Source organism: Sus scrofa, chromosome 6, assembly GCF_000003025.6.
Source record: "Sus scrofa isolate TJ Tabasco breed Duroc chromosome 6, Sscrofa11.1, whole genome shotgun sequence".
Lineage (NCBI taxonomy): Eukaryota > Metazoa > Chordata > Mammalia > Artiodactyla > Suidae > Sus > Sus scrofa.
In genome coordinates this window covers 17,372,779-17,395,100 of record NC_010448.4, presented here as the reverse complement: position 1 = coordinate 17,395,100, position 22,322 = coordinate 17,372,779, and the positions used below count along the sequence as shown (strand labels likewise).

General features: G+C 36.5%; 1 protein-coding gene across 9 annotated transcripts in view; it reads left to right on the top strand.

Moving 5' to 3' along the window:
- NFAT5 (nuclear factor of activated T-cells 5) overlaps window positions 1-22,322 on the top strand; it is a 121,441-nt gene that overhangs the window by 39,851 nt on the left and 59,268 nt on the right. For 8 of the 9 annotated variants that reach the window (XM_003355770.4, XM_003355771.4, XM_013988503.2 and 5 more), the window contains one exon: window positions 15,808-15,933. In XM_003355770.4, coding sequence (XP_003355818.1) covers window positions 15,808-15,933 — 126 coding nt within the window. Of the gene's footprint in view, window positions 1-15,807; window positions 15,934-22,322 lie in introns of those variants that run through there. The other variant, XM_005655770.3, reaches the window with a different exon arrangement.

Below are 22,322 nucleotides of genomic sequence, written 5' to 3'. Positions count from 1 at the left end.
ATTTGTGTATTTTTCACTTTGTTTCACTTCCTAAAAAATGAACTGATTTGAATAAGTAGAACTTAATTGGTTTTATTTTTGTTTTCTTAAAGGTGCTGGCCACATCATTAGATATTTCTGTCTTCTGAGTCCTTTGCATAAACCTTCAATTCTGTTTCATGCATCCATTCATCTACCCACTTAATAAATAAGATCTTGACCTTATCAAAGATGCTAAGGCCTTGCAAGTTCAGCCCTCTCCCATCCCCACTAACCTTATCTCATGCTAGGAAGCAGAATCTCTTCATTACTGTGTTTTTGTTTTTTTGGTTTTTTTGTCTTTTTGCCATTTCTTGTTCCGCTCCAGTGGCATATGGAGGTTCCCAGGCTAGGGGCCTACGCCAGAGCCACCGCAACGCGGGAGCCGAGCCGCGTCTGCAACCTACACCACAGCTCACGGCAACGCCAGATCGTTAACCCACTGAGCAAGGGCAGGGACCGAACCCGCAACCTCATGGTTCCTAGTCGGATTCATTAACCACTGCGCCACAACGGGAACTCCCATTACTGTGTTTTAACCAGATGGTGCACCTTTCAGTTATTCAAATATGCCATGTCTTTTCCTACCTGAGGACTTTTTTACATGTTCTTCCCTCAGATTGTCTTCTCTTTCTTCTCTTTGAGTTGCTGATTCTTTCTTATCTCCAGGAACCTTGGCCTTCCCCAGGTGTCTTCTTAGTTTCCCCATTATTCTTTTTTTTTTTTTTTTTTTTTTTTTTGTCTTTTGTCTTTTGTCTTTGTTGTTGTTGTTGTTGTTATTGTTGCTATTTCTTGGGCCGCTCCCGCGGCATATGGAGGTTCCCAGGCTAGGGGTTGAATTGGAGCTGTAGCCACCAGCCTACGCCAGAGCCACAGCAACGCGGGATCCGAGCCGCGTCTGCAACCTACACCACAGCTCACGGCAACGCCGGATTGTCAACCCACTGAGCAAGGGCAGGGATCGAACCCGCAACCTCATGGTTCCTAGTCGGATTCGTTAACCACTGCGCCACGACGGGAACTCCCCCATTATTCTTTACTACAGATTCTTGTTTGTTTTCTTCGCAGCAATCATCTTACTTTGAATTGCTAAAAATTATTTCTTTGTTTTTTTGTTTCTCTCATTATAGAAAAACTCCTTAAGGACAGGGACCTTTTTGTCTTATTTTGTATCCTTGGCTCACAGTAAATTACTTTTTAATGAGTTAATTACTCATCAGCATAATAATCACATTGTATACCTACATTGTACTGGACAGTTTGTTCTACGTGTGTTGTGTACATTATTGATAGTATTTGCAACTCTACAAGGTAGATAATTTCTGCCATATTATAAATGAAACAAAGCTTACTATTCTGAGTAACTTGCCCCAAAGTCAGAACATAAGTGATGGAGCTATAATGAAAGCCCAGTTCTTACTACCCTTGCTCTTTCATAATGCCATGCTATTTAACCTCTTATTTATTGATAACAATATTGGTATCCTGACACAAGGATCATATTGCTTTTATACATTTCTATGTAATCTTGTGGCCTTCTCCTTCGTCCCTAACCCCCATATGTAAAAAAGCTTACAGTAATATCTGAAATGCCTAATAACTATCTGCCCTACATAGTATCTCATGATTTTGACTTCTGATACAAGCCAAATGAGAATTCTTATACTTCCATTTAATAATAATATTGACACCTTCTAGTATTAGAACTTTTATACTCTTGAGTCTTTTTTTTTTTTTTTTTTTTTTTTTTTTTGTCTTTTTGCCTTTTCTAGGGCTGCTCCCTCAGCATATGGAGGTTCCCAGGCTAGGGGTCTAATCAGAGCTGTAGATGCTGGCCTACGTCAGGAGCCACAGAAACGCTGGATCTGAGCTGAGTCTGTGACCTCTACCACAGCTCACTTCAATGCCAGATCCTTAACCCACTAAGTGAGGAGGCCAGGGATCGAACCGGCAACCTCATGTTCCTAGTCAGAGTCTTTTCCGCTGCGCCATGATGGGAACTCCTTGAATGAAAAGATTGATTAAACTTCATTAAAATTAAGAACTTCTGTTTCTTAAAGGGTATGGAAAGGTAAATCGCATATGGGAGAAGACATTTACATATGTATATTTGACATAGGATTTGTATCTAGCATATATTAATGAGTTCCTACAGATTTTTTAAAAAAGCACAACTAAATTAAAAAATGGGTAAAAGACTTGAACATCCTCGAACAGGAAAGAAGATAACCACATGACCAATAGGCATATGAAAAGGTGCTCAAAATTATTAATTTTCATGGAAGTATGAATTAAAAACCTCACTGTGTGATACCATTCCATCTCTGCCAGATCACTTTCAAAAAAAGATAAAAGCATTTGCTCATGACTGAGCTTATGAAGTATTGAGAACTTTCATACACTGATGTTAATTTGAGTGTATATTGGGGCGTTCCCATGTGGCTCAGTGGGTTAAGGACCCAGCATTGTCACTGCAGTAGCTCATGTTGCTGTGTAGTATGGGTTTGATCCCTCCCTGGGAACTTCTGCATGCCATGGGCAAGGCCAAATAAAAAAAAGAGTGTGTATAGGTACAACCATTGGGAAAAAACTATTTAGCAATATCAACTAAAGATGAGTATGTATATACCTTATGACTCAGCAATTTTATAACAAAGGGAAGTACATATGTGCACATATAAGAATCTTCATAGAAGTGTTTTTGTAATAGGTAAAAAGTAAACAACTCAGTCATTTAACAGCAGAATGGATTTAATTGTTGAATATTCACATGGCAGAGTAATAACATAGCTGTCCAAAAGAATAAACTGCTGTGAGTAACAACACCAATAAACTGAACAGACATATTGCTGAGTGAAAGAAACTAAGCACAAAAGAGTATATATCCTGTATGATTTTGCAAACATGGAAAGCTACAATGTATAATGATAGAAATCAGAATATTGGTTACCTCTTGGGCTATTTCCTGGGAGGAAGCATGAAGGATGCTTCATCAGCTGGGTAGTGGTGTGTGTTCACTTTTTTAAATTCTTCAAGGTCAAGATTTAAGATATGTATACATTACTGTATGTGTATGTTGTGCTTTAATAAAAAATGAAAACTAAAAAAACAATCTATTTTGAAGTTATGATTAGTAATTCATAAGATTAGTACTATCCATTTTATTTATATATGCTTTAGCATCAACACTTTACACATATAGGATTATAAATATAAAAGTGCTTTGTAAACTCTAAATTGTAATATTATCAGATATAACTTATTTGTAGAACAATTTTCAGTTTTCTAGAGCTATTTCTGTTTATGGACCATTGTGGCAGAAAGATTTATGTAAGCTACCTTTTCACTTGCCATTGTATAATGACAACTGAAAGTCATTATCAGAATTAATGAAAAAAATTATTATTCTAGAATTCACATCTAGTCAATTCTCACAATTAAGCTATCCTTTTTTTTTTTTTTTTTTTTTTTTTTTTTTTTTGTCTTTTCTAGGGCCACACCTGAGGCATATGGAGGTTCCCAGGCTAGGGGTCGAATAGAGCTAGAGCTGCCAGCCTACACAACAGCCTCAGCAATGTGGGATCCGAGCCGCATCTGCAAGCTACACCACAGTTCATGGCAACACCAGATCCTTAACCCACTGAGCGAGGCCAAGGATCGAACCCGCAACCTCATGGTTCCTAGTCGGATTCGTTAACCACTGAGCCACGATGGGAACCCCTAAGCTAGTCTTTTTTTGGGTCAAGAAACAAAGTATTAAACTTCTTTGTAACAAGGCATTATTTGTATTAGATCATAGCCAAGAGATGATCTGGAAGACTGGTGTATGCCATGCCATCAGGGGGCAAATTTTACCCATTGATTCTTTAGTTTTTGCCCTTAAGAGGTAATTCTGGATAATTTTTTTTCTTTCGTCGTTTTAGAGCCACACCCACGGCATATGGATGTTCCCAGGCTAGGGGTCTAATTGGAGCTGCAGCTGCCGATCTACACCAGAGCCACACAACGCCAGATCCAAGCCCTGTTTGCAGCCTACACCACAGCTCACAGCAATACTGTCCTTAACCCACTGATTGAGGCCAGGGATAGAACCTGAAACCTCATGGTTCCTAGTTGGATTCATTTCTGCTGTGCCACGATTGGAACTCCATTTCTAGTTAATTTCAAAATGACAGCTGAGTTAATTCCATTGTTTTAGATATTATTCAAGTCTACATGCGTCGTGTCAAGTCTAAAAACTTGGGAGTTCTCTTGTGGCTCTGTAAGTTAAAGATGCAGTGTTGTCACTGCAGCAGCTTGGGTCATTGATATGGCATGAGTTCAGTCCCTGGCCTGGGAACTTCCACGTGCTGCAGGCATGACCAAAAAGAAAAAGAAAAAAAAAATCTGGGAATCTAAATATCAGATATCTAATCTTATCTACCACCATGTGAAATAGCAATTGTCATTTTAGTATGGAAAGATAAACAGTGTTTCCTTGCTTTGATATGTAAATATAATCAGTTTCCCATCAAGATTTAAAAAGGTAGGTAATCTGCAATTGGTAATTAAAGTCCTTTTTGCTATTCTTTTTTGCTATTCAGGAAAAAAAAACTCCAGCAGTATTCAAAGATACAACAAACTCTGTCATAAATTTTCCCAAGCCTCAAGAAATTCCCAGGCTAGAGGTTGAATCACAGCTGTAGCTGCCAGCCTACACCATAGCCACAGTATCTCCAGATCTGAGCTGCATCTTCCACCTGCACCACGGCTCACAGCAATGCCAGATCCCTAACCCACTGAACAAGGCCAGGGATCAAACCCTCATCCTGATGGATACTAGTCAGGTTCATTACTGCTGAGCCACGATGGGAACTCCCATTACTATTTTTATATCAGTAGTGACTCCTGTGTTTTTTAGTAGATTATATCTACTTATTTTCATGCTCTTATTGTCTTATAGTGGTTAGTGGAAGCCTCTTTAAGCAGGTTTCTATATCCTTTTGACATGCCCCCATAATTCTTTGAGTACTTCCTTAGCTTTAGCAAAACAATATATATTTTAGGCTCATCTTGTAGTTAACCAGGAAATTCTCACATTGCTTGGACTCTAACCCACCATGGTAGATTGTCCTCCTGTGCATCAGGCTTCCCTTTGCATAGATGCTCTTTTCATTCTGCTTTCCTGGGCTTTATCCCAAGCTGGGTCATCCTTGTGCCCTCAGCAACCCCTTCCAAACATCCCCCTCCCAGATGTATTCATCCTGCTCGGGCTCTGACACTGCACACCATGCTGCAGATACTTTATTTACATTGCTTGGACTCTGCACCTGATTATCTTTTTGCTCTGACTCTCCCTCCCCATTAATGCTTTCCTCACCTTGCATGGGCTCTGAAACTCTTTGCTAGGTTCCCACTACCTCTATCCCTACCATGGATTCCCTCCTTATACCCAGCCCTGGTCCTCCTCACCCCATTTGAACTTTGTATGCTACAATTTTTTAAAAAATTTTATTGAAGCTGATTTACAATGTTGTATTAATTTTTGCTGTTCAGCAAAGTGGCTCAATTATACGTATGTATATTCTTTTTCATATTCCTTTCCATTGTGGTTTATCACTGAATATTGAATATGATTCCCTCTGTTAAACAGTAGGACCTTGTTGTTTATCCATCCCATATAATGGTTGCCTCTGCTAATCCTAAACTCCCAATCCTTCCTTTCCCTACCTGATCTTCTTGGCAACCATAAGTCTGTTCTGTCTGTGAGTCTGTTTTTGGTTCATAAATATGTTGATTATGTCATATTTTAGATCACACATATAAATGATACAGTATTTGTTTTTTCCTTTTTGACTTACTTCACCTAGTATCATAATCCCTAGTTGCATCCATGTTGCTGTGAATGGCATTGTTTCATTTTTTCATGGCTTAGTAGTATTTCATTGTATATATGTACCACATATTCTTCATCCATTCATCTGTTGATGGACATTTAGGTTGTTGCCATGTCTTGGCTATTGTGAATAGTGCTGCTATGAACATAGGGGTGCATGTATCTTTTGTAATTATAGTTTTGTGCAGCTATATACCCAGGAGTGGGTTTGCTGGATCATATGATAATCCTATTTTTAGCTTTCTGAAGAACCTCCATATTGTTTTCCTTAGTGCTTGTACCATTTTATGTTCCAACCAGTAATGTAGGAGGGTTCCCTTTTCTCCATACCCTCTCCAGCATTTATTTGTAGACTTAATAATGATAGCCATTCTGACCAGTGTGAGGTGGTACCTCATTGTAGTTTGGATTTGCATTTCTCTAATAATTAGTGATGTTGAGCATCTTTTCATGTGCCTACTGGGCTTCTTTGGTGAAATGTCTGTTTAGGTCTTCTACCCATTTTTCAGTTGGGTTGTTAGTTTTTTTTGTTGTTGAGTCATATGAGTTATTTGTATATTTTGGAGATTAAGCCTCTGTCCATTACATTGTTTGCAACTACTTTCTTCCATTTCATAGTTTTTTCGGGTTTGTGTGTGTGTATGTGTGTGTGTGTGTGTGTGGTTTTCTTTGCTGTGCAAAAGCTTGTTAAGTTTGATGAAGTCCAATTTGTTTATTTTTGTTTTTATTTCTATTGCCTTGGGAAACTGTAGGTCTTCTGCGCATTTTTTTAATTTACAGATACTTTTTCCCCTTCTGTAGATTGTCTTTTCATTTTGTTTATGGTTTCCTTTGCTATGCAAAAGCTTGTAAGTTTGATTAGGTGATATTTATTTATTTATTTATTTTATTTATATTTGCTTTTATTTCTATTGCCTTGGGAGACAGACCTAAGAAAACATTGGTACAATTTATGTTAGAAAATGTTTTGCCTATTGAACTCTACAGTTCTTAAAGCTCTATGAAAAAGTATTTTTTAAATTGAAGTATAGTTGGAGTTCCCTGGTGGCTCAGCAGGTAAAGGATCTAGCATGGTCACTGCTGTGGTGTGAATTTGGTCAGTGGACTGGGAAGTTCTGGATGCTGTGGGTGACCCTAAATAAATAAATAAATAGAAGTGTAGTTGATTTACAGCATCCTGTTAGTTTTAGGTTACAGCACAGTGATTCAGTTATACATATTTTTTCCTAATTCGTTTCCCTTATAGGTTACTACAAAACATTGGAGTTCCTGTTGTGGCTCAACAGAAACGAATCTGACTAGCATCCATGAGGACACAGGTTCGATCCCTGGCCTTTCTCAGTGGGTTAAGGATCAGGCCCTGCTGTGAACTGTGGTGTAGGTGGCAGATGCAGCTCACATCCCTAGTTGATGTGGCTGTGGTACAGGCCGACAGCTACAGCTCCAGTTTGACCCCAAGCCTAGGAACTCCATATGCCATGGGTGCGGCCCTAAAAAAAAAAAAAAAAAAGACACACAAAAAATTAAGTGTAGTTCTTTATGCTATACAGTTAAGTTCTTGTAAGATTGTCAAAAATTAAAATAAGCCGTAATAAGCTATACAGGTGGGTTTTTTTGTTGTTTTGGTGGGGGCCCCGCAGTTGCAGCATATGGAAGTTCCTAGGCTAGGGGTCGAATCAGAGCTACAGCTACTGGCCATAGTAACAGCAGCAGCAACGTGGGATCTGAGTCGAGCCTACGACGTACTCCACAGCTCATGGCAACACTGGATCCCCAACCCACTGAGCAAGGCCAGGGATTGAACCTGCATCCTCATGGATACTAGTCAGATTCATTTCCACTGCACCAACCTTTTTCCTTCATAAAGGTTTTACTCAATAGTTATGTCATAGATAGGACTTTGAAAGTCTTGTTCCTTCTAGAACAAACTTAAGTAACTTCTGAAAATAATATGAGTAAATTAAGAAAGTATATAACCAAAATGGTTAAATAGTATACTTCATTCTATGCCTCATAAGTGTTAAGAAGTTGTATAGTATGTGATAAATTCATTTGAGTAATAAAATGAAAAAAAAGTTGTGTAGAAAATAATTGTGAAGTTTTAAAGTGAAAAGTTAATACGTAGAAAAAAATGACATGCCATATTAAAATAATTGTGGAACTCAAGTTATTTTTCCTATTCCCCAAATTATTGTAATCTGTGTTGCTGTATATTATTTAAAATTACTGTAGAACACTAGCTTGAGGAAAACAATAATAAAATACAGTCAAGAAGTAGTGATATAAGTAACCGGAAACTAGTAAATGGACTTAAACTTAGATCAGAAATATTTGTTAAAAAAGAGCATCACCTACCAGTTATTCTTGGACTTAATAGTCTTTTAGAAACCAAATATCCAGTAGACTTGCAGCCAGTACATTTTCCAGTGGAGATGCCAAGTGTGATGACTGTCAAGCCCGAAGTGTTTTTAACAGAATGAATACTCTCTCTCTTCAATGCAGAACTATGTTGGCACAGTGGAGGTGCCAGGAATTTTATTTTAGAATGTCTGATGTGAAACCATAGTCTTCAGATTCACCAGCTTGTTGAGATAGTTAATAGAGACATAGAAGAATAAGGCAATTAGTTCCCAAACCGTTTGTAAGAACTTTTTTTTTTTTTGGCTGCACTTGAGGCCTGTGGAAGTTCCTAGGGCTAAGGATCAAACCCATGCCACAGCAGTGACCCAAACCACTGCAGTGACAGTGCTTGATTCCTAACCCTCTGAGCCACAAGAGAACTCCCTGAAAGAACTTTTTGAAAGTCTTTTTACACTTTCAGGTGCTAAAGTAAAGTAGCCTTGTAAATAGAGTTTTTTTAAAAGTACCCCTTTTGAAAACAAGATATGAACATTTATAAATACATTTTCTAGTATTAGAGTGTTTGCATCTCATATCAGGGAGCATTCATTATTTGAATAACTAATACATGTGCTAAGTATTAATTCACCTTTTAATTTTTTAAAGCATTTCCAACATAAAGTATCATCTCTCTTTTTTTTTTTTGGTCTTTTGAGGGCTTCACCCACAGCATATGGAGGTTCCCGGCTAGGGGTCAAATCAGAGCTACAGCTGCCGGCCTATACCAGAGCCACAGCAACGCCAGATCCGAGCCATATCTGCAACCTACACCACAGCTCACAGCAACGCCAGATCCCCAACCCAGTGAGCGAGGCCAGGAATCGAACCCAAAACCTCATGGCTCCTGGTTGGATTTGTTTCCGCTGCACCACAATGGGAACTCCCAGTATCATCCTTTTTTTACCACACATATTTCCATTTAGCTACTTGCTTGACAATTGAGTGGAAACATGTTATTTACAGAGTTTCCCACCCCACCTTTTATTGTTCATCTCTGAAGTTAAGTCTGTAATATTAGTTGTTTACAACTTTTGTTTGTTTTGTTACCTGAAAGTTAATGAGTGTCCTTAGAAAAGTTAATCAGTGGGCTCTGACAATTCTGGTCTTTACTTTCTGACCCTAAAGCAGTTAAACATTGAATGCTAGCTATCAGATCAACAAAGGTAAGGTTGTGATAAAACATTCCTAAAAAAGAAATAATAATTTACAGAGTTCTTTTTGCTGCGCCACGATGGGAACTCCAACAGAGTTCTTTTTGACATCATCTTATTGAAGCCTTAGAGCAACTCCATGAGTCAGCTCACTGTCCATGCATAGCCTTAATTTTTATTGTATTTATTGATTTGATTACATTGTATATTTTAGTAAAAAGGACATTCATGAGCCCACTGTCCAGCCCAACTTATTTCTGTTGCTCCTTTGTCCTATATCCTTGTCTCCCCTTAAAAGGAAGCCATTGTGGTAACCTTTGTATTTATCCTTTCCTTCTTTTTTTTTTATCATATGTGTTTTTTTTCCTCTCTCTGTTTTCTTTGCTTTTTTTTTTTTAAATTATTATGCAGGTTTCACATTCTTTATTGGTAAAACCTACCTCACAATTGTTTTGAAATTAAATGAGAATATGTATATAACAAACCGTGCGTAGTGCTTTTCCCTCCCCCAAGTGCTCAATAAATGGAAGCTGTAATTGTATTATTAATGTTGTTGCTTTGCAAAGGGAAGAACTAGAAAAGCATGCCTTTTCTCAGCTGTTTGCTTTGTTTTATCACCCTGGGCACTTCTGGGGAAAAGTAAGGGAGTCTGGGGATTGAAGTCTTTTCATCTTTTGCTACAACTGAGCAACATGCGGAATGAAATAGTAGAGAGCGGTATTTGGTTGATCAGCAGTTAAAGAACAATTACTGATTGAGAAGAAAAAAAGAAAGTGCTGCACTGTTAAGTTACCAGTTTTTCCTTTTCTTTCACTGCCTTGTGCCCTCAGGATAGGATTTCTATCTTGAGTTGAATGCAGTGTGGTGAAACTTCTACCCCCAGGTAGCCAGTGTTGAAGGGTAAAAGACCAGATTGACCCAGAAATGACCAGTGACATAAATGGATCAGTTAAGAGTTTACTGAATGCCTAAACAAACAAGCCAGCCAACAGTTCAACTTTGCACCTGACAGTGGGAAGCATTAGTTTGCTTTCAATATCTGAAAATGATTTCTTTCCTCCATTTCTACCTTTCCCCTAATCGCCCTAGGCTCTGCACCATTGTACCAACACAAGACAAATTCTGTCTTCTGAGCTTCTTCCTTTTTCTGCCTTATTTCTTATTTCATACACTTGTTAGTAGTTTATGTTAACATAAATAATAATAATTATTATTATTTTTGTCTTTTTGCCTTTTGTAGGGCCTCTTCCGCAGCATGTGGAGGTATCCAGGCTAGGGGTCGAATCGGAGCTGTAGCCGCTGGCCTACGCCAGAGCCATAGCAACACGGGATCCGAGCCTTGTCTGCAGCCTACACCACAGCTCACAGCAACTCCGGATCCTTAACTCACTGAGCCAGGCCAGGGATTGAACCCGCAACCTCATGGTTCCTAGTTGGATTCGTTAACCACTGCACCATGATGGGAACTCCAACATAATTTTTTATTATATCATACTTGACCTAAGTCTACTACATGGATACTTAAGCAGTACACTTATATGGGATTTTGGTCAACTTAAATTCATAATGAACTATTAAGTGAGTTGATTTAGCATTGTTATTGCATAAATTATTAGCAACATTCATAGAAAAAAAAATAAGACAGTAGTCACCCTAATTCTGGAAGAGCAAGAGAATAATTCCTTAGAAAACAAAAGTAAAATCATTTCTAGATTTTCAAAAAGAGTGAGAGTGGGTGAATTTGAGTACATTGCACAAGAGAAGTTTTTACCAGCTGTTACATTGAACGTTATTAAATTTCACTTTATTCCCTTGGGCACATATTCTAGCTTTTCTTGATCTGTGATGAATTATGATATATCCCCCTTAAGCCTGTGTCATTTGCAAATTCCATATTTTTGTTCAAGTTGTTGATGTAGTAGCGATCTCCCTCAAGGTTGAACCTATGCATTTTGGTTACTGTTGGTTAGAGTCATATGTTTTATGAAGTCTGTATTTCTTCATTTTGTTCATAAGAACTTTTTAAGATTTTCATCAGATATTTTACTGAATGTAGGATAACTATGCCCGTAGCATTTTCCTGATCCTCCAGTAGAAGAGCCTTAAAAAGCAAATTAGGTTAATTTGTAGCTTAGCCTCCATAATTTCACTTTTCACAAATAGAAGCTATATGAAGAATTTTTTTTTCTTTTTTCTTTTTCTTTTTTGGCTGCACCCAGGGCATATGGAAGTTCCCAGGCCAGGGAATGAATATGAGCTGCAACTGTGAATCACTACTGCTCCATAGTGGGAACTCCGGGAAGAGATATTTTTGTCCATGAAGTTTATTAGGAACATTGAGAGACCTAGCTTGCTCTTGCACTTCTCACTTGTCCTTGTTCTATTCCTCTTTCTTCTTCTTCTTCTTCTTTTTTTTTTTTTTTTGTCTTTTTGTCTTTGTAGGGCCACACTTGCAGCATATGGAGGCTCCCAGGCTAGGGGTCTAATCGGAGCTGTTGCTGCTGGCCTATGCCAGAGCCACAGCAATGCCAGATCCGAGCCATGTCTGCAACCTATACCACAGCTCATGGCAATGCTGGATCTTTAACCCAGTGAGCGAGGCCAGGGATTGAACCCGCAACCTTATGGTCCCTAGTTGGATTCGTTTCCTCTGCACCATGACGGGAACTCCTCTTTCTCTTTTTTTAAAAACAGCATTATCCATGTGTAATTTTCATGTAAAGTTCACCCATTTAAGGTGTACATATTCAGTGGTGGTTAGTATATTTAAAGAGTTGTGTAACCATTGCCATAATCTAATTTGGTGATTTTTACCATCCCAAAAAGAAACTTTGTAATCATTCTCTTAGATTCTTTTATAATCTACTAGATTCTTTTAAAAAAAAAATCTAGTAGGGATTATACTTTTGTTTTCTAAGTAAGTCTTTCCTCGGGAAATTGCCTTTCCATTATCAATTCCCATTCTCTTTCTTTATAGTCTGTGTTTATAATCTAGAATTTCATTCCTTTCTCCTCTATCTAACTGATTTAAAAGATAATACCTGTTGTGGCACAATGGGTTAAAGACCCAACACTGTCCCTGTGAGGATGCAGCTCGATCCCTGGCCTCTTTTAGTGGGTTAAGGATCTGGCGTTGCTGCAGGCTTCAGCATAGGTCACACATGTGACTCAGATCTGGTGTTGCTGTGGCTGTGGCATAGCCCTGTAGCTGCAGCTCTGATTTGACCCCTAGCCCAGGAACTTCCATATGCCCCAGGTGTGGTCATAAGAAAGGGAAAAAAAAAAAAAAAAAGATAACATGAGAAAAATTCCCAGCTTAACATTTTAGCATAAAGTAAGACTATTTTTGTTTTCATGGCTTTAATGTACCTGAGCTCTTGTTCAGGAGTTCTTTCACTGGCTAGTGGAAACTGTAAAAAAGTTTAACTTGGATTGAATTCAGGACTAAATGCATTAATATTAACAGCATAATTTATATCCCTTTATTCTTCTTATATTTTATGGAAAGCAAGTTTGAGAGTAAGGCCAGTGTATGTGGTCAGGTTATACAGTTTTATCTTCAAGGGGATCTATTCGAGATAATAGGGTAAAAGAAGAGGTTCATTGAGGATTTAAGTCTTAGAGAAGTTATTTAAAGTAGCAGAGCCAACCCGGTGCTGTCTGAAATCAGAGCCTGTGATGGTAAGGACTATATTAACTACTGTTTTTCTTGGGTAGATGGGATAAAACTAATGACTTCTTTAATTCCCAAACACTTGAGTCAGTTAATCAGAAAATACCTTTGGTAAAGGAATGATACCATGCTTCCTACACCTTTCACTTGACTTATTACTTTGATTTGGGGGTAGGCTATATGGTGAGGGCTGAGATATAATAATTTCTGTAATAAATTCCTTTCCAATATATTTTTTTATTTAAAAAATTTTTTTAAATATAGTTGATTTACAGTGTTTTGTTAGTTCCAGGTGTACAGCAAAGTGATTCAGTTATATATATAATATTCTTTTTAAGATTCTTTTCTGGAGTTCCCGTCGTGGCTCATCGGTTAATGAACCCGACTAGCATCCATGAGGACGTGGGTTTGCTCCCTGGCCTTGCTCAGTGGGTTAAGGATCTGGCATTGCTGTGAGTTGTAGTATAGGTCGCAGACTCAGCTCAGATCCCAGGTTGCTGTGGCTCTGGCGTAGGCCAGCAGCTACAGCACCAATTCAGTCCCTAGCCTGGGATCCTCCATATTCCTTGGGTGTGGCCCTAAAAGACCAAAAAAAAAAAAAAAACAAAAAAACAAAAAAAAATTCTTTTCCATTAGAGGCTATTGCAAGATATTGAGTATAGTTCCTGTACTATGCAGTAGTCCTTGTTGATTATGTATTTTATATATGTATATTTTAATCTTATTCTTTCCCTACTTTCCCCTTTAGTAACCATAACTTTGTCTTCTATGTCTATGAGCTATTTCTGTTTTGTAACTAAATTCATTTGTATCATTTTTTTAGATTCCTCATATAAGCAGTATCGTATGATATTTGTTTTTCTCTGATTTCACGTAGTATGATAATGTCTAGATCTATCCATGTTGCTGTCTGTATTTTTATTAACATTGTTTTTACACCTCTAATTAGACTTAACTTTAGATCCTTCTTTGGGCAAGGTAGTGTTTCAGTCTACAACTGTTTGTTTTGTTTCTGTTTATTTAATTTAATAGTTGGAGAAGTGGATAAATAGCCCTGACCAGTGAAACATGATTAGTGACGAGGCTATTACTAGGTTAAGGTTTTTTTTCCCCCTTGACATAAATGCATTTTGGTAGATCCTCTCTCTTTTTATCTAAGCTAATTTTTATTTTCAAATTACCTTTTTGTTTGGATACCTCTTCTCCCCAAAAAATGTATTGAGTATGCTTCTCTTAAGGATCTCTTGTTTTCAACATGGAATCGGAAAAATAATTGTATTAAAATCAGTATTTGATGATATGGCATTTCTGTTTTAATTAGGTTCCCCCTTCTCTCCCTCCTATATCACTTGAAAAACGGAATTAATTTACTTAAGGCTTTTAGCAACATTTTAACAGGTTGAAAAATTTTAGTCAGGGCATGTTATATTCAGATATATGTAAATTTTGCCAAATGCTTTTAAGGTGATAATTTCAAGTTAACTAGGTATTAGAATTTTTCAAAAGAAAAATTTGATTCTTTACTGTGAAAAAAGATCATTTAATACTAGAACTTTAATTTTAACTTTCCTTCATGACATCTTTCTTATTCCTATCTGAGTCAAATTTAGCATACATATTTTAATGATTAATTGGGAGGATCGAAGTATTTATGAATTCAGTAATCATTTAATTAACAATATTATTTGTTACTAAGGATAATATTATCTTATAGTACTACCTTTATTTTTAATCACTTATTAGTGCGAATAATTAATAATCTTTAATTATTGGAATGTTACATTTCTTGGATTACTAGGCAAGTCTCTTAAACTCTGTGCCTTGATTCTTTAGAAAATAATCATATGATTCTAATGGGTCTTTTGAAGTTTTTTCCAATATTGATTCTGCTACCTTTGGAGAATATCTTAATAATTATTTCTGTCCAAAAACCATATAATAATAACTATAAAAGAAATTTTAAAATATTAGATCTAAATCTGACTTTATGGGCAATTAAAATATTATAAGGTGTATTAAAAAGAAAGTACTCTTTAATCTGGGATACAAAAGTAATCATAATCTAATATAGATAGTTGTGCTTTCTAATTTAAGAGTAAGGATACTTGTGCCATTCTAGAGTTGGAGGTATCTCAGAGTAAGAAGTATTTCCTTAAGCTATAACATTCCTCTTTTTAGCCTCTTTAGGAGGGAAAAATGTGTTATGACAGCAAATTAAAATATTTGATAAGGGTGCTGAGTAAAAGAGCAGGAATAGACTATAATAGTCTATTTGGAGAAGCCAATTTAAAGATGATATACAGTAGTACATGCCATCTTATATGTAAAGGATGATAAGTTATCCTCTTACTTTTTACAAAGGAAGATTCTGGACCATCTTGGAATATTTGATATCTCTTCTGTCTAGTTTTAAAATTTTAATAATTTTTTCTGTAGACCATCAGAAATATGAGGGGTAAAGCCAAGAAGAAAACAGGGTCAGAATGAATGGAAAATTCATTCTTTGATTCAGTAAAATTATATAATAAAAGAGAGTATTTGCTAATAATTTTTACAACAGTAATTATATGAAGTTTTATATGTGTGTGATTAATGTAGTTCTCCTTGTAAGTGAAAAGACATTAATTTTGTGCTCATATATTAGGTTATTGACTCTCTTTTAAAAGAATTGTTTTCCCTTCCCCCAACAGAATCTGTCTATGATCTTCTCCCAAAGGAGTTACAGTTACCTCCATCTAGAGAAACATCTGTAGCATCAATGAGTCAGACAAGTGGTGGTGAGGCAGGCTCGCCTCCTCCAGCTGTAGTTGCTGCTGGTATGCATTTCATTTTACTTTTTAAAGAAAACTAAAGTATTCTCTGGCCAACATGAACAGTGCTCGCAAAGTTCATTTCAAAGAGTGTGATTTGAGGGTTTGTGGTAGGAGGTTTTAAAATAGATATGTTTAACATTACACATTTTCAGTATAAGTTCTTAATACAATTATTATTTCTTAAAATTTCACCTTGGCACATTAGTGCCATCTCCTAGAATGGATCTTATCTTTGAACTGTGGGAATGGATTTAAAGCTCTTTGTTAACTGCACCTAAAAAAGGTTAAATACTGAGCTATGGATAAAGAATTATATTTGAGACTTTTAAAACAATTATTTAAAAAAATTTGCTCAAGGGGGAAATATTTTATTTTGTATAATCTAAAACAGGGCTCAAGCACTCCTGTCTTCTGTTTGTAGCATATTACTATAGCCTTTTGCCTACTTTTAAAAAATATGTGGTTTTAGACTTATTTTAAATTCAGTTCAAAGTAATGGAAGATTTAAATATGTTTATATAAAGGAATTTTCTTATATCAGTGAAAAAGTATGAAAAGTAATATTTGAAATTTATCAAGTTTATTTTTACTCAGCTCTCAAATCATACACTTTTATAATTATATAAAATTGGTTCAAATTTTGATTGAGTTAAAATATTAAGAAACAAGCTAATAAAAAATCTTAATTAGTGCTAAGTTAGTAAGAATGCTTTCAATAATAGTAGATTGCCCAACTGTAATTCTTCTTTGAGTTGGGTTTATAAACTACTGTGTTTGGTTTTTTAAAAAAGCATAAAAATTATATATATTCTCTGAATTTTTATCCATCCTACTAGAGGTTTCTTGTCAAATATGATACCTCTCATCTTTTAAAATGGTACTTAAAATTCATTAGAGCATTGTTTTCAGTAAATTATTTTTGTTTCAAAAAGATGGTGAAGTGGAAAGTTGTGATTTAAATGAGGATATTATTGCTGTAGTAGGACTTTGAGTATTTTTCTCATTTGTATTAACCTGTGTACCATTAACCCTGTGTACCAGTCTTTCCCTGAGCTGTGTAGTGCAGTATGCAGCCTTCCTGGTTGAGGGCAGGAAAACTCTATACATGACCAAGAAACTTACCAGTTCTGCTCACTGTTCATGTGTTGCCAGACATTTTCTAACAGATTCTGTGGATTTAATTGTGAACTTTTTAGTAATCAGATTGTCAGGATGACCTGGTTTCACTTTATATGCACTGAGTTCTAAAGTGTCCCTAAATAATTTTACCTGGAAATTAAAATGTTAAATCTAGTTTGAAAATTGTATCAAATAATAAAATATAAAAAAGTTTTTCAATGAAATATTTCACTTTAAATCCACAGGTAGAAATTAACTAACTGATTTCTTTTGTATCTTTTGAGATTGTTTTTTTACAGACATGTTGAATCAATATGGAACTAAAAGTCTGTTTCTTCTGTGCTTTTTAACATCTGTTGACAGTAGATCCAGTTCCTTTTAAAAGCTGAAAAAAATTTTAGCTAGGTTTGGAAAAAGAACAACACTTCCTTTTAAATAATACCAGACTCAGTTTTAGAAGTTTTTATATATAAATATTGAAAGTTCTTAAATTTGAGTCACTAGTAGAATGTTGATCGTCACTCCCTCCTTCTATAATCCTCTCCAGATAAATTAGAATGAAATCTTTGTGTTGAAATATCATGAAAATAAGAATTAATCAAAGGAAGTTCTGAAGAAGTAAATTCTTACTGGATCGAGAAGTTATTGACAATGTAAAGATAGCGAAGAGAGTAGGGAGATAACCTTGACAATTTCTTATGTTCATACACAGAATGTTTCTATGATCTAAACTTATTTGTAATTTTATTTTTTTCACAAGTTACTTTTAGTAACCAACATAGTCTTATTATAGAATTCTAATGTCTTATTGGTAGAATAGAGTCTTTGTCATATTACGTTATAGGTAAGACAGTTTAAATTGCAGAATAATTATTGTAGGAAGATTAGTTAGTGTGTATCATTAGAGTTGCTTTTTTTATTTGACATATTAATATCCTTAATGACATAAATGTCAAAGAGAGATTTGAAGTATATTACCAGTTACTCAATGTTTCCTGGCCAAAAGACTAGGTATTTAGGGAAAAACACATTAATTTAGACTTCTGTGATTTTTTTTTAATCTATAGCATTTGCTGTTTAAATATGAAATGCATAAAAATGATGACTCTTGATGTAGTTAATTCTTCAGAATTTTGAAGGAGCCGGATTGGCTGCTATCAGGTATGAGGGCCTGGTGGGAACAGACTTCTAGTTCTGCCATAAAGGTTTGTGTTTCATAAATTGTAAATCAATTTAAATTTTAAAATGTTGAGACTGGGTGTATAGGTATTCATATACATTTAAAATTATTTAATTATTAAAAATGTGTTTCTCAAATTCACCAATCTAGATTTTTTTCCCTTTACATATTACTGACGGAATGAGTAAACATGATGCTGCTAATCCACAATCCAGAATATTGAGTAAAAGAATGTCTCTTAAACCCTTTTCTGCCGCTATACTATTCAGTGTTACAAACTCCCATTAATAACATATTTTTATCTAGTAAGACCCAGGTTGGGAGTAGGGGAAAGAGGGTTTCTAACAATTCAACACAATCAACAGTATGAAATTTGTACTCTTCCCCACTTTTTAAAGACAGCTGTTTTTGTCCCACTGGAAAGGTCCTTAAGAGTTTGAGGTTCAATATGTGAATGAATAAAAGTCTTAGAAGTGCAGACTTTCTTAAGGATAATGGGTTATGGAGTTCCCATTGTGGCCCAGTGGTTAATGAACCCGACTAGCATCCATGAGGACGTGGGTTCGATCTCTGGCTTCACTCAGTGGGTTAAGGATCCGGTGTTTCCATGAGCTGTGGTGAAGGTCACAGTTGCCACTTGGATCCCACGTTGTTGTGACTGTGGTGTAGGCCGGCGGCTACAGCTCTGATTCAACCCCTAGCCTGGGAATCTCCATGTGCTGTGGGTTCGGCCCTAAAAAAGACAAAAAGACAAAAAAAAAAAGAATGGGTTATGACTGTGCTTTCACCACCACAGCCCATGTTCAGTCTCTTACCTGGGAGCTAAGACTGCACATCAAGCCACTGCATGTTAACACAAAAAAGTTATCCAAATGAATTGATGGTATTTTTTGGCAGTATAAGGAGTTGGTCAAGAAGAAATGCAAATTGTGTAAGGGTTCTTTTTGTTTACTTTTTGAATCCTATAGTATAGCTTATAAAGAACTAAAAGGTAAGTATTAAGGAGAACTAAAAAAAAAAATAGTTACACTAGAATTTTGGTGTTTTTGTCGAGATATGGCAGGTATTTTTCTTAACAGCTTTACGAGATATAATTCACACACCAATCAAGTATTTTTAAAAATCTGTTTATAGTGTTATACTTAGATTTTTAAAATTTATTTAAAATAAGAAGTTTTGGAGAGTTACCGTTGTGGCGCAATGGAAACGAATCTGACTCCTATCCATGAGCATGTGGGTTAAATCCCTGGCCTTGCTCAGTGGTGTAGGTTGCAGATATTGCTCAGATCCTGCATTGCTGTGGGTGTGGCGTAGGCTGGCAGCTATAGCTCCAATTTGACTCCTAGCCTGGGAACCTCCATATGCTGTGGGTGCAGCCCTAAAAAGCAAAAATTAAAGAAAGAAAGAAGTCTTTAACAGAAGTGAACAGTAAATTTTTATCTTCATTTTAAGAAATTATTTCCGGAGTTCCCGTCGTGGCGCAGTGGTTAACGAATCCGACTAGGAAACATGAGGTTGCGGGTTCGGTCCCTGCCCTTGCTCAGTGGGTTAACGATCTGGCGTTGCTGTGAGCTGTGGTGTAGGTTGCAGACGCGGCTCGGATCCTGCGTTGCTGTGGCTCTGCCGTAGACCGGTGGCTGCAGCTCCGATTCAACCACTAGCCTAGGAACTTCCATATGCCGTGGGAGTGGCCCAAGAAATAGCAAAAAAAAGACAAAAAAAGAAAAAGAAATTATTTCCTTGTTCTGGTCCTAAATGCTATTTGTCTGTCCTCATTTTGGGGTGTGGTATTATATTTATTAGTTTATATCAAAATATGATTTTGCTAAGGTTGCTATATCAAGTTTCTTTAAGATATTTAAATTCTAATTCTTGAGATAAACAATGAATTAATGAAACTGTAGGTTTTATAATTCAGCCAGAGAATCTTAGGAATAACTAGTTAGTAATTCTTTTTTTTTAATAATTGTTTTTATTTTTTCCATTATAGCTGGTTTACAGTGTTCCATCAGTTTTCTACTGTACAGCAAGGTGACCCAGTTAGTTACACATACATGTATACATTCTTTTTTCTCATATTATCATGCTCCATCATAAGTGACTAGATATAGTTCCCGGAGCTTTGTTGTTTGTTTTCATAAATCTGTTATTTTACTCTGAGTAATTATTTATTAGTCCTCTTTTATTAATAATATAATCTCAGAACACTAATACTTTGTAGCCTTTTGTTTTGTTTTGTTTGTCTTTTTAGGGCTGCACCTAGGGCATATGAAAGTTCTCAGGCTAGGGGTCGAATTGGAGCTGCAGCTGCCAGCCACAGCCATAGCCACAGCCACAGCAACGTGGGATCCAAGCTGTGTCTGAGACCTACACCACAGCTCACGGCAACGCCAGATCCTTAACCCAGTGAGCAAAGCCAGGGATTGAACCCACATCCTCATGGTTACTATGGTTACTATGGTTACTACTCAGGTTCAGAACCTGCTGAGCCACAGTGGGAACTCCTGTAGCAATTTTAACATGGAGAGGTATACAGTAATAAAGCACATATAATAGAAATCTCTGTTGAGTATCTCCACTTATTGGAACACCAGAGGTTTTTAAATGATTAATTTAAATTAATTTTATATGAAGCAATCTATATAATAAACTTTTCTTTTGTAGGAGACTTATTAAATAGTGCTTTGAATTTTATGCTACAGCAGGTACCTAGTAGGTGTTTTCTATACTGAAAGAACTTAACTGAGTGCTATTTACACTCTAGGAGAGATACTAGAGAACTAAATAATGTCCTATAATCAAAGAACAGCTATGCTTTAATTCATGACAGACGTCTTACTCACCTCAATTAAAATCATAGGAATTTCTAAGCCATCCATAACAACAAAACTACACAAACTGAGTTGAAGAGGAGTTCCTGTCACGGCTCAGTGGTTAACGAATCCGAATAGGAACCATGAGGTTGCAGGTTCGATCCCTGGCCTTGCTCAGTGGGTTAAGGATCCGGTGTTGCCGTGAGCTGTGGTGTAGGTCGCAGACGCAGTTGGGATCCTGAGTTGCTATGGCTGTGGCATAAGCCTGGGGCTACATGTCCAATTCGACCCCTAGCCTGGGAACCTCCATATGCCACGGGTGCAGCCCTAGAAAAAGCAAAAAGACAAAAAAAAAAAAAAAAAAAATTGAGTTGAAGAGATTATAAGCTATCATCTTTGAGTTCTTACTATATGATAGGAATTGTACCAGACAATTTACATATCATTATATCTCCGTCCTTCCAGACATAAGATACTTTCATCTTTCCCAGTCCTTGCCATTGTACTTTAGGGAATTTAGCATTATGTTCTGTCACTTCAGGTAGGGAAACACAAGATCCTGGGCTAGGCAGTGTGCAGGATATTGAGTTGAAAAAGCCATACCCATTCTTCATCTCTGCAGTTTTCAGGCTCTACAAAATGAGAATATGATTTCTAGAAGAATATAATTTTTTTATAAAAGTGATTCACAGCAACTAGGAGTTCCTGTCGTGGCACGGTGGAAACGAATTCAACTAGAAACCATGAGGTTGAGGGTTTGATCCCTGGCCTTGCTCTGGGTTAAAGATCTGGCGTTGCTGTGAGCTGTGGTGTAGGTCACAGACGCGGCTCAGATCCCACGTTGCTGTAGCTCTGGAATAGGCCAGCGGCTACAGGTCCGATTACACCCCTAGCCTGGGAACCTCCATGTGCTGCGAGAAGCGGCCCTAGAAAAAGCAAAAAGACAAAAAAAAAAAAAAAAAAAAAAAACAAACCAACTCTTTATTCTGTCTTTTAAAATTACATAGTAAATTCAAATACATACATTTATACATGAAAAAAATTTGTGTGTATGTATGTATAGATTTATGCGACCAACTACATTATTAGAATGAAAGAAAGCATCAGCAAACTTGGGTCATAATAATTAATTCATAAAGAACTTCCTATCAATTCAGGAAACTATCCATATTATAAATTTTCACAGACAAAAAGTACACATGGCCTGTTACTGACTTATTTCCTAAATCTTTTTTTTTTTTGCTTTTTAGGGCTGCACTCGCAGCATATCGAGGTTCCCA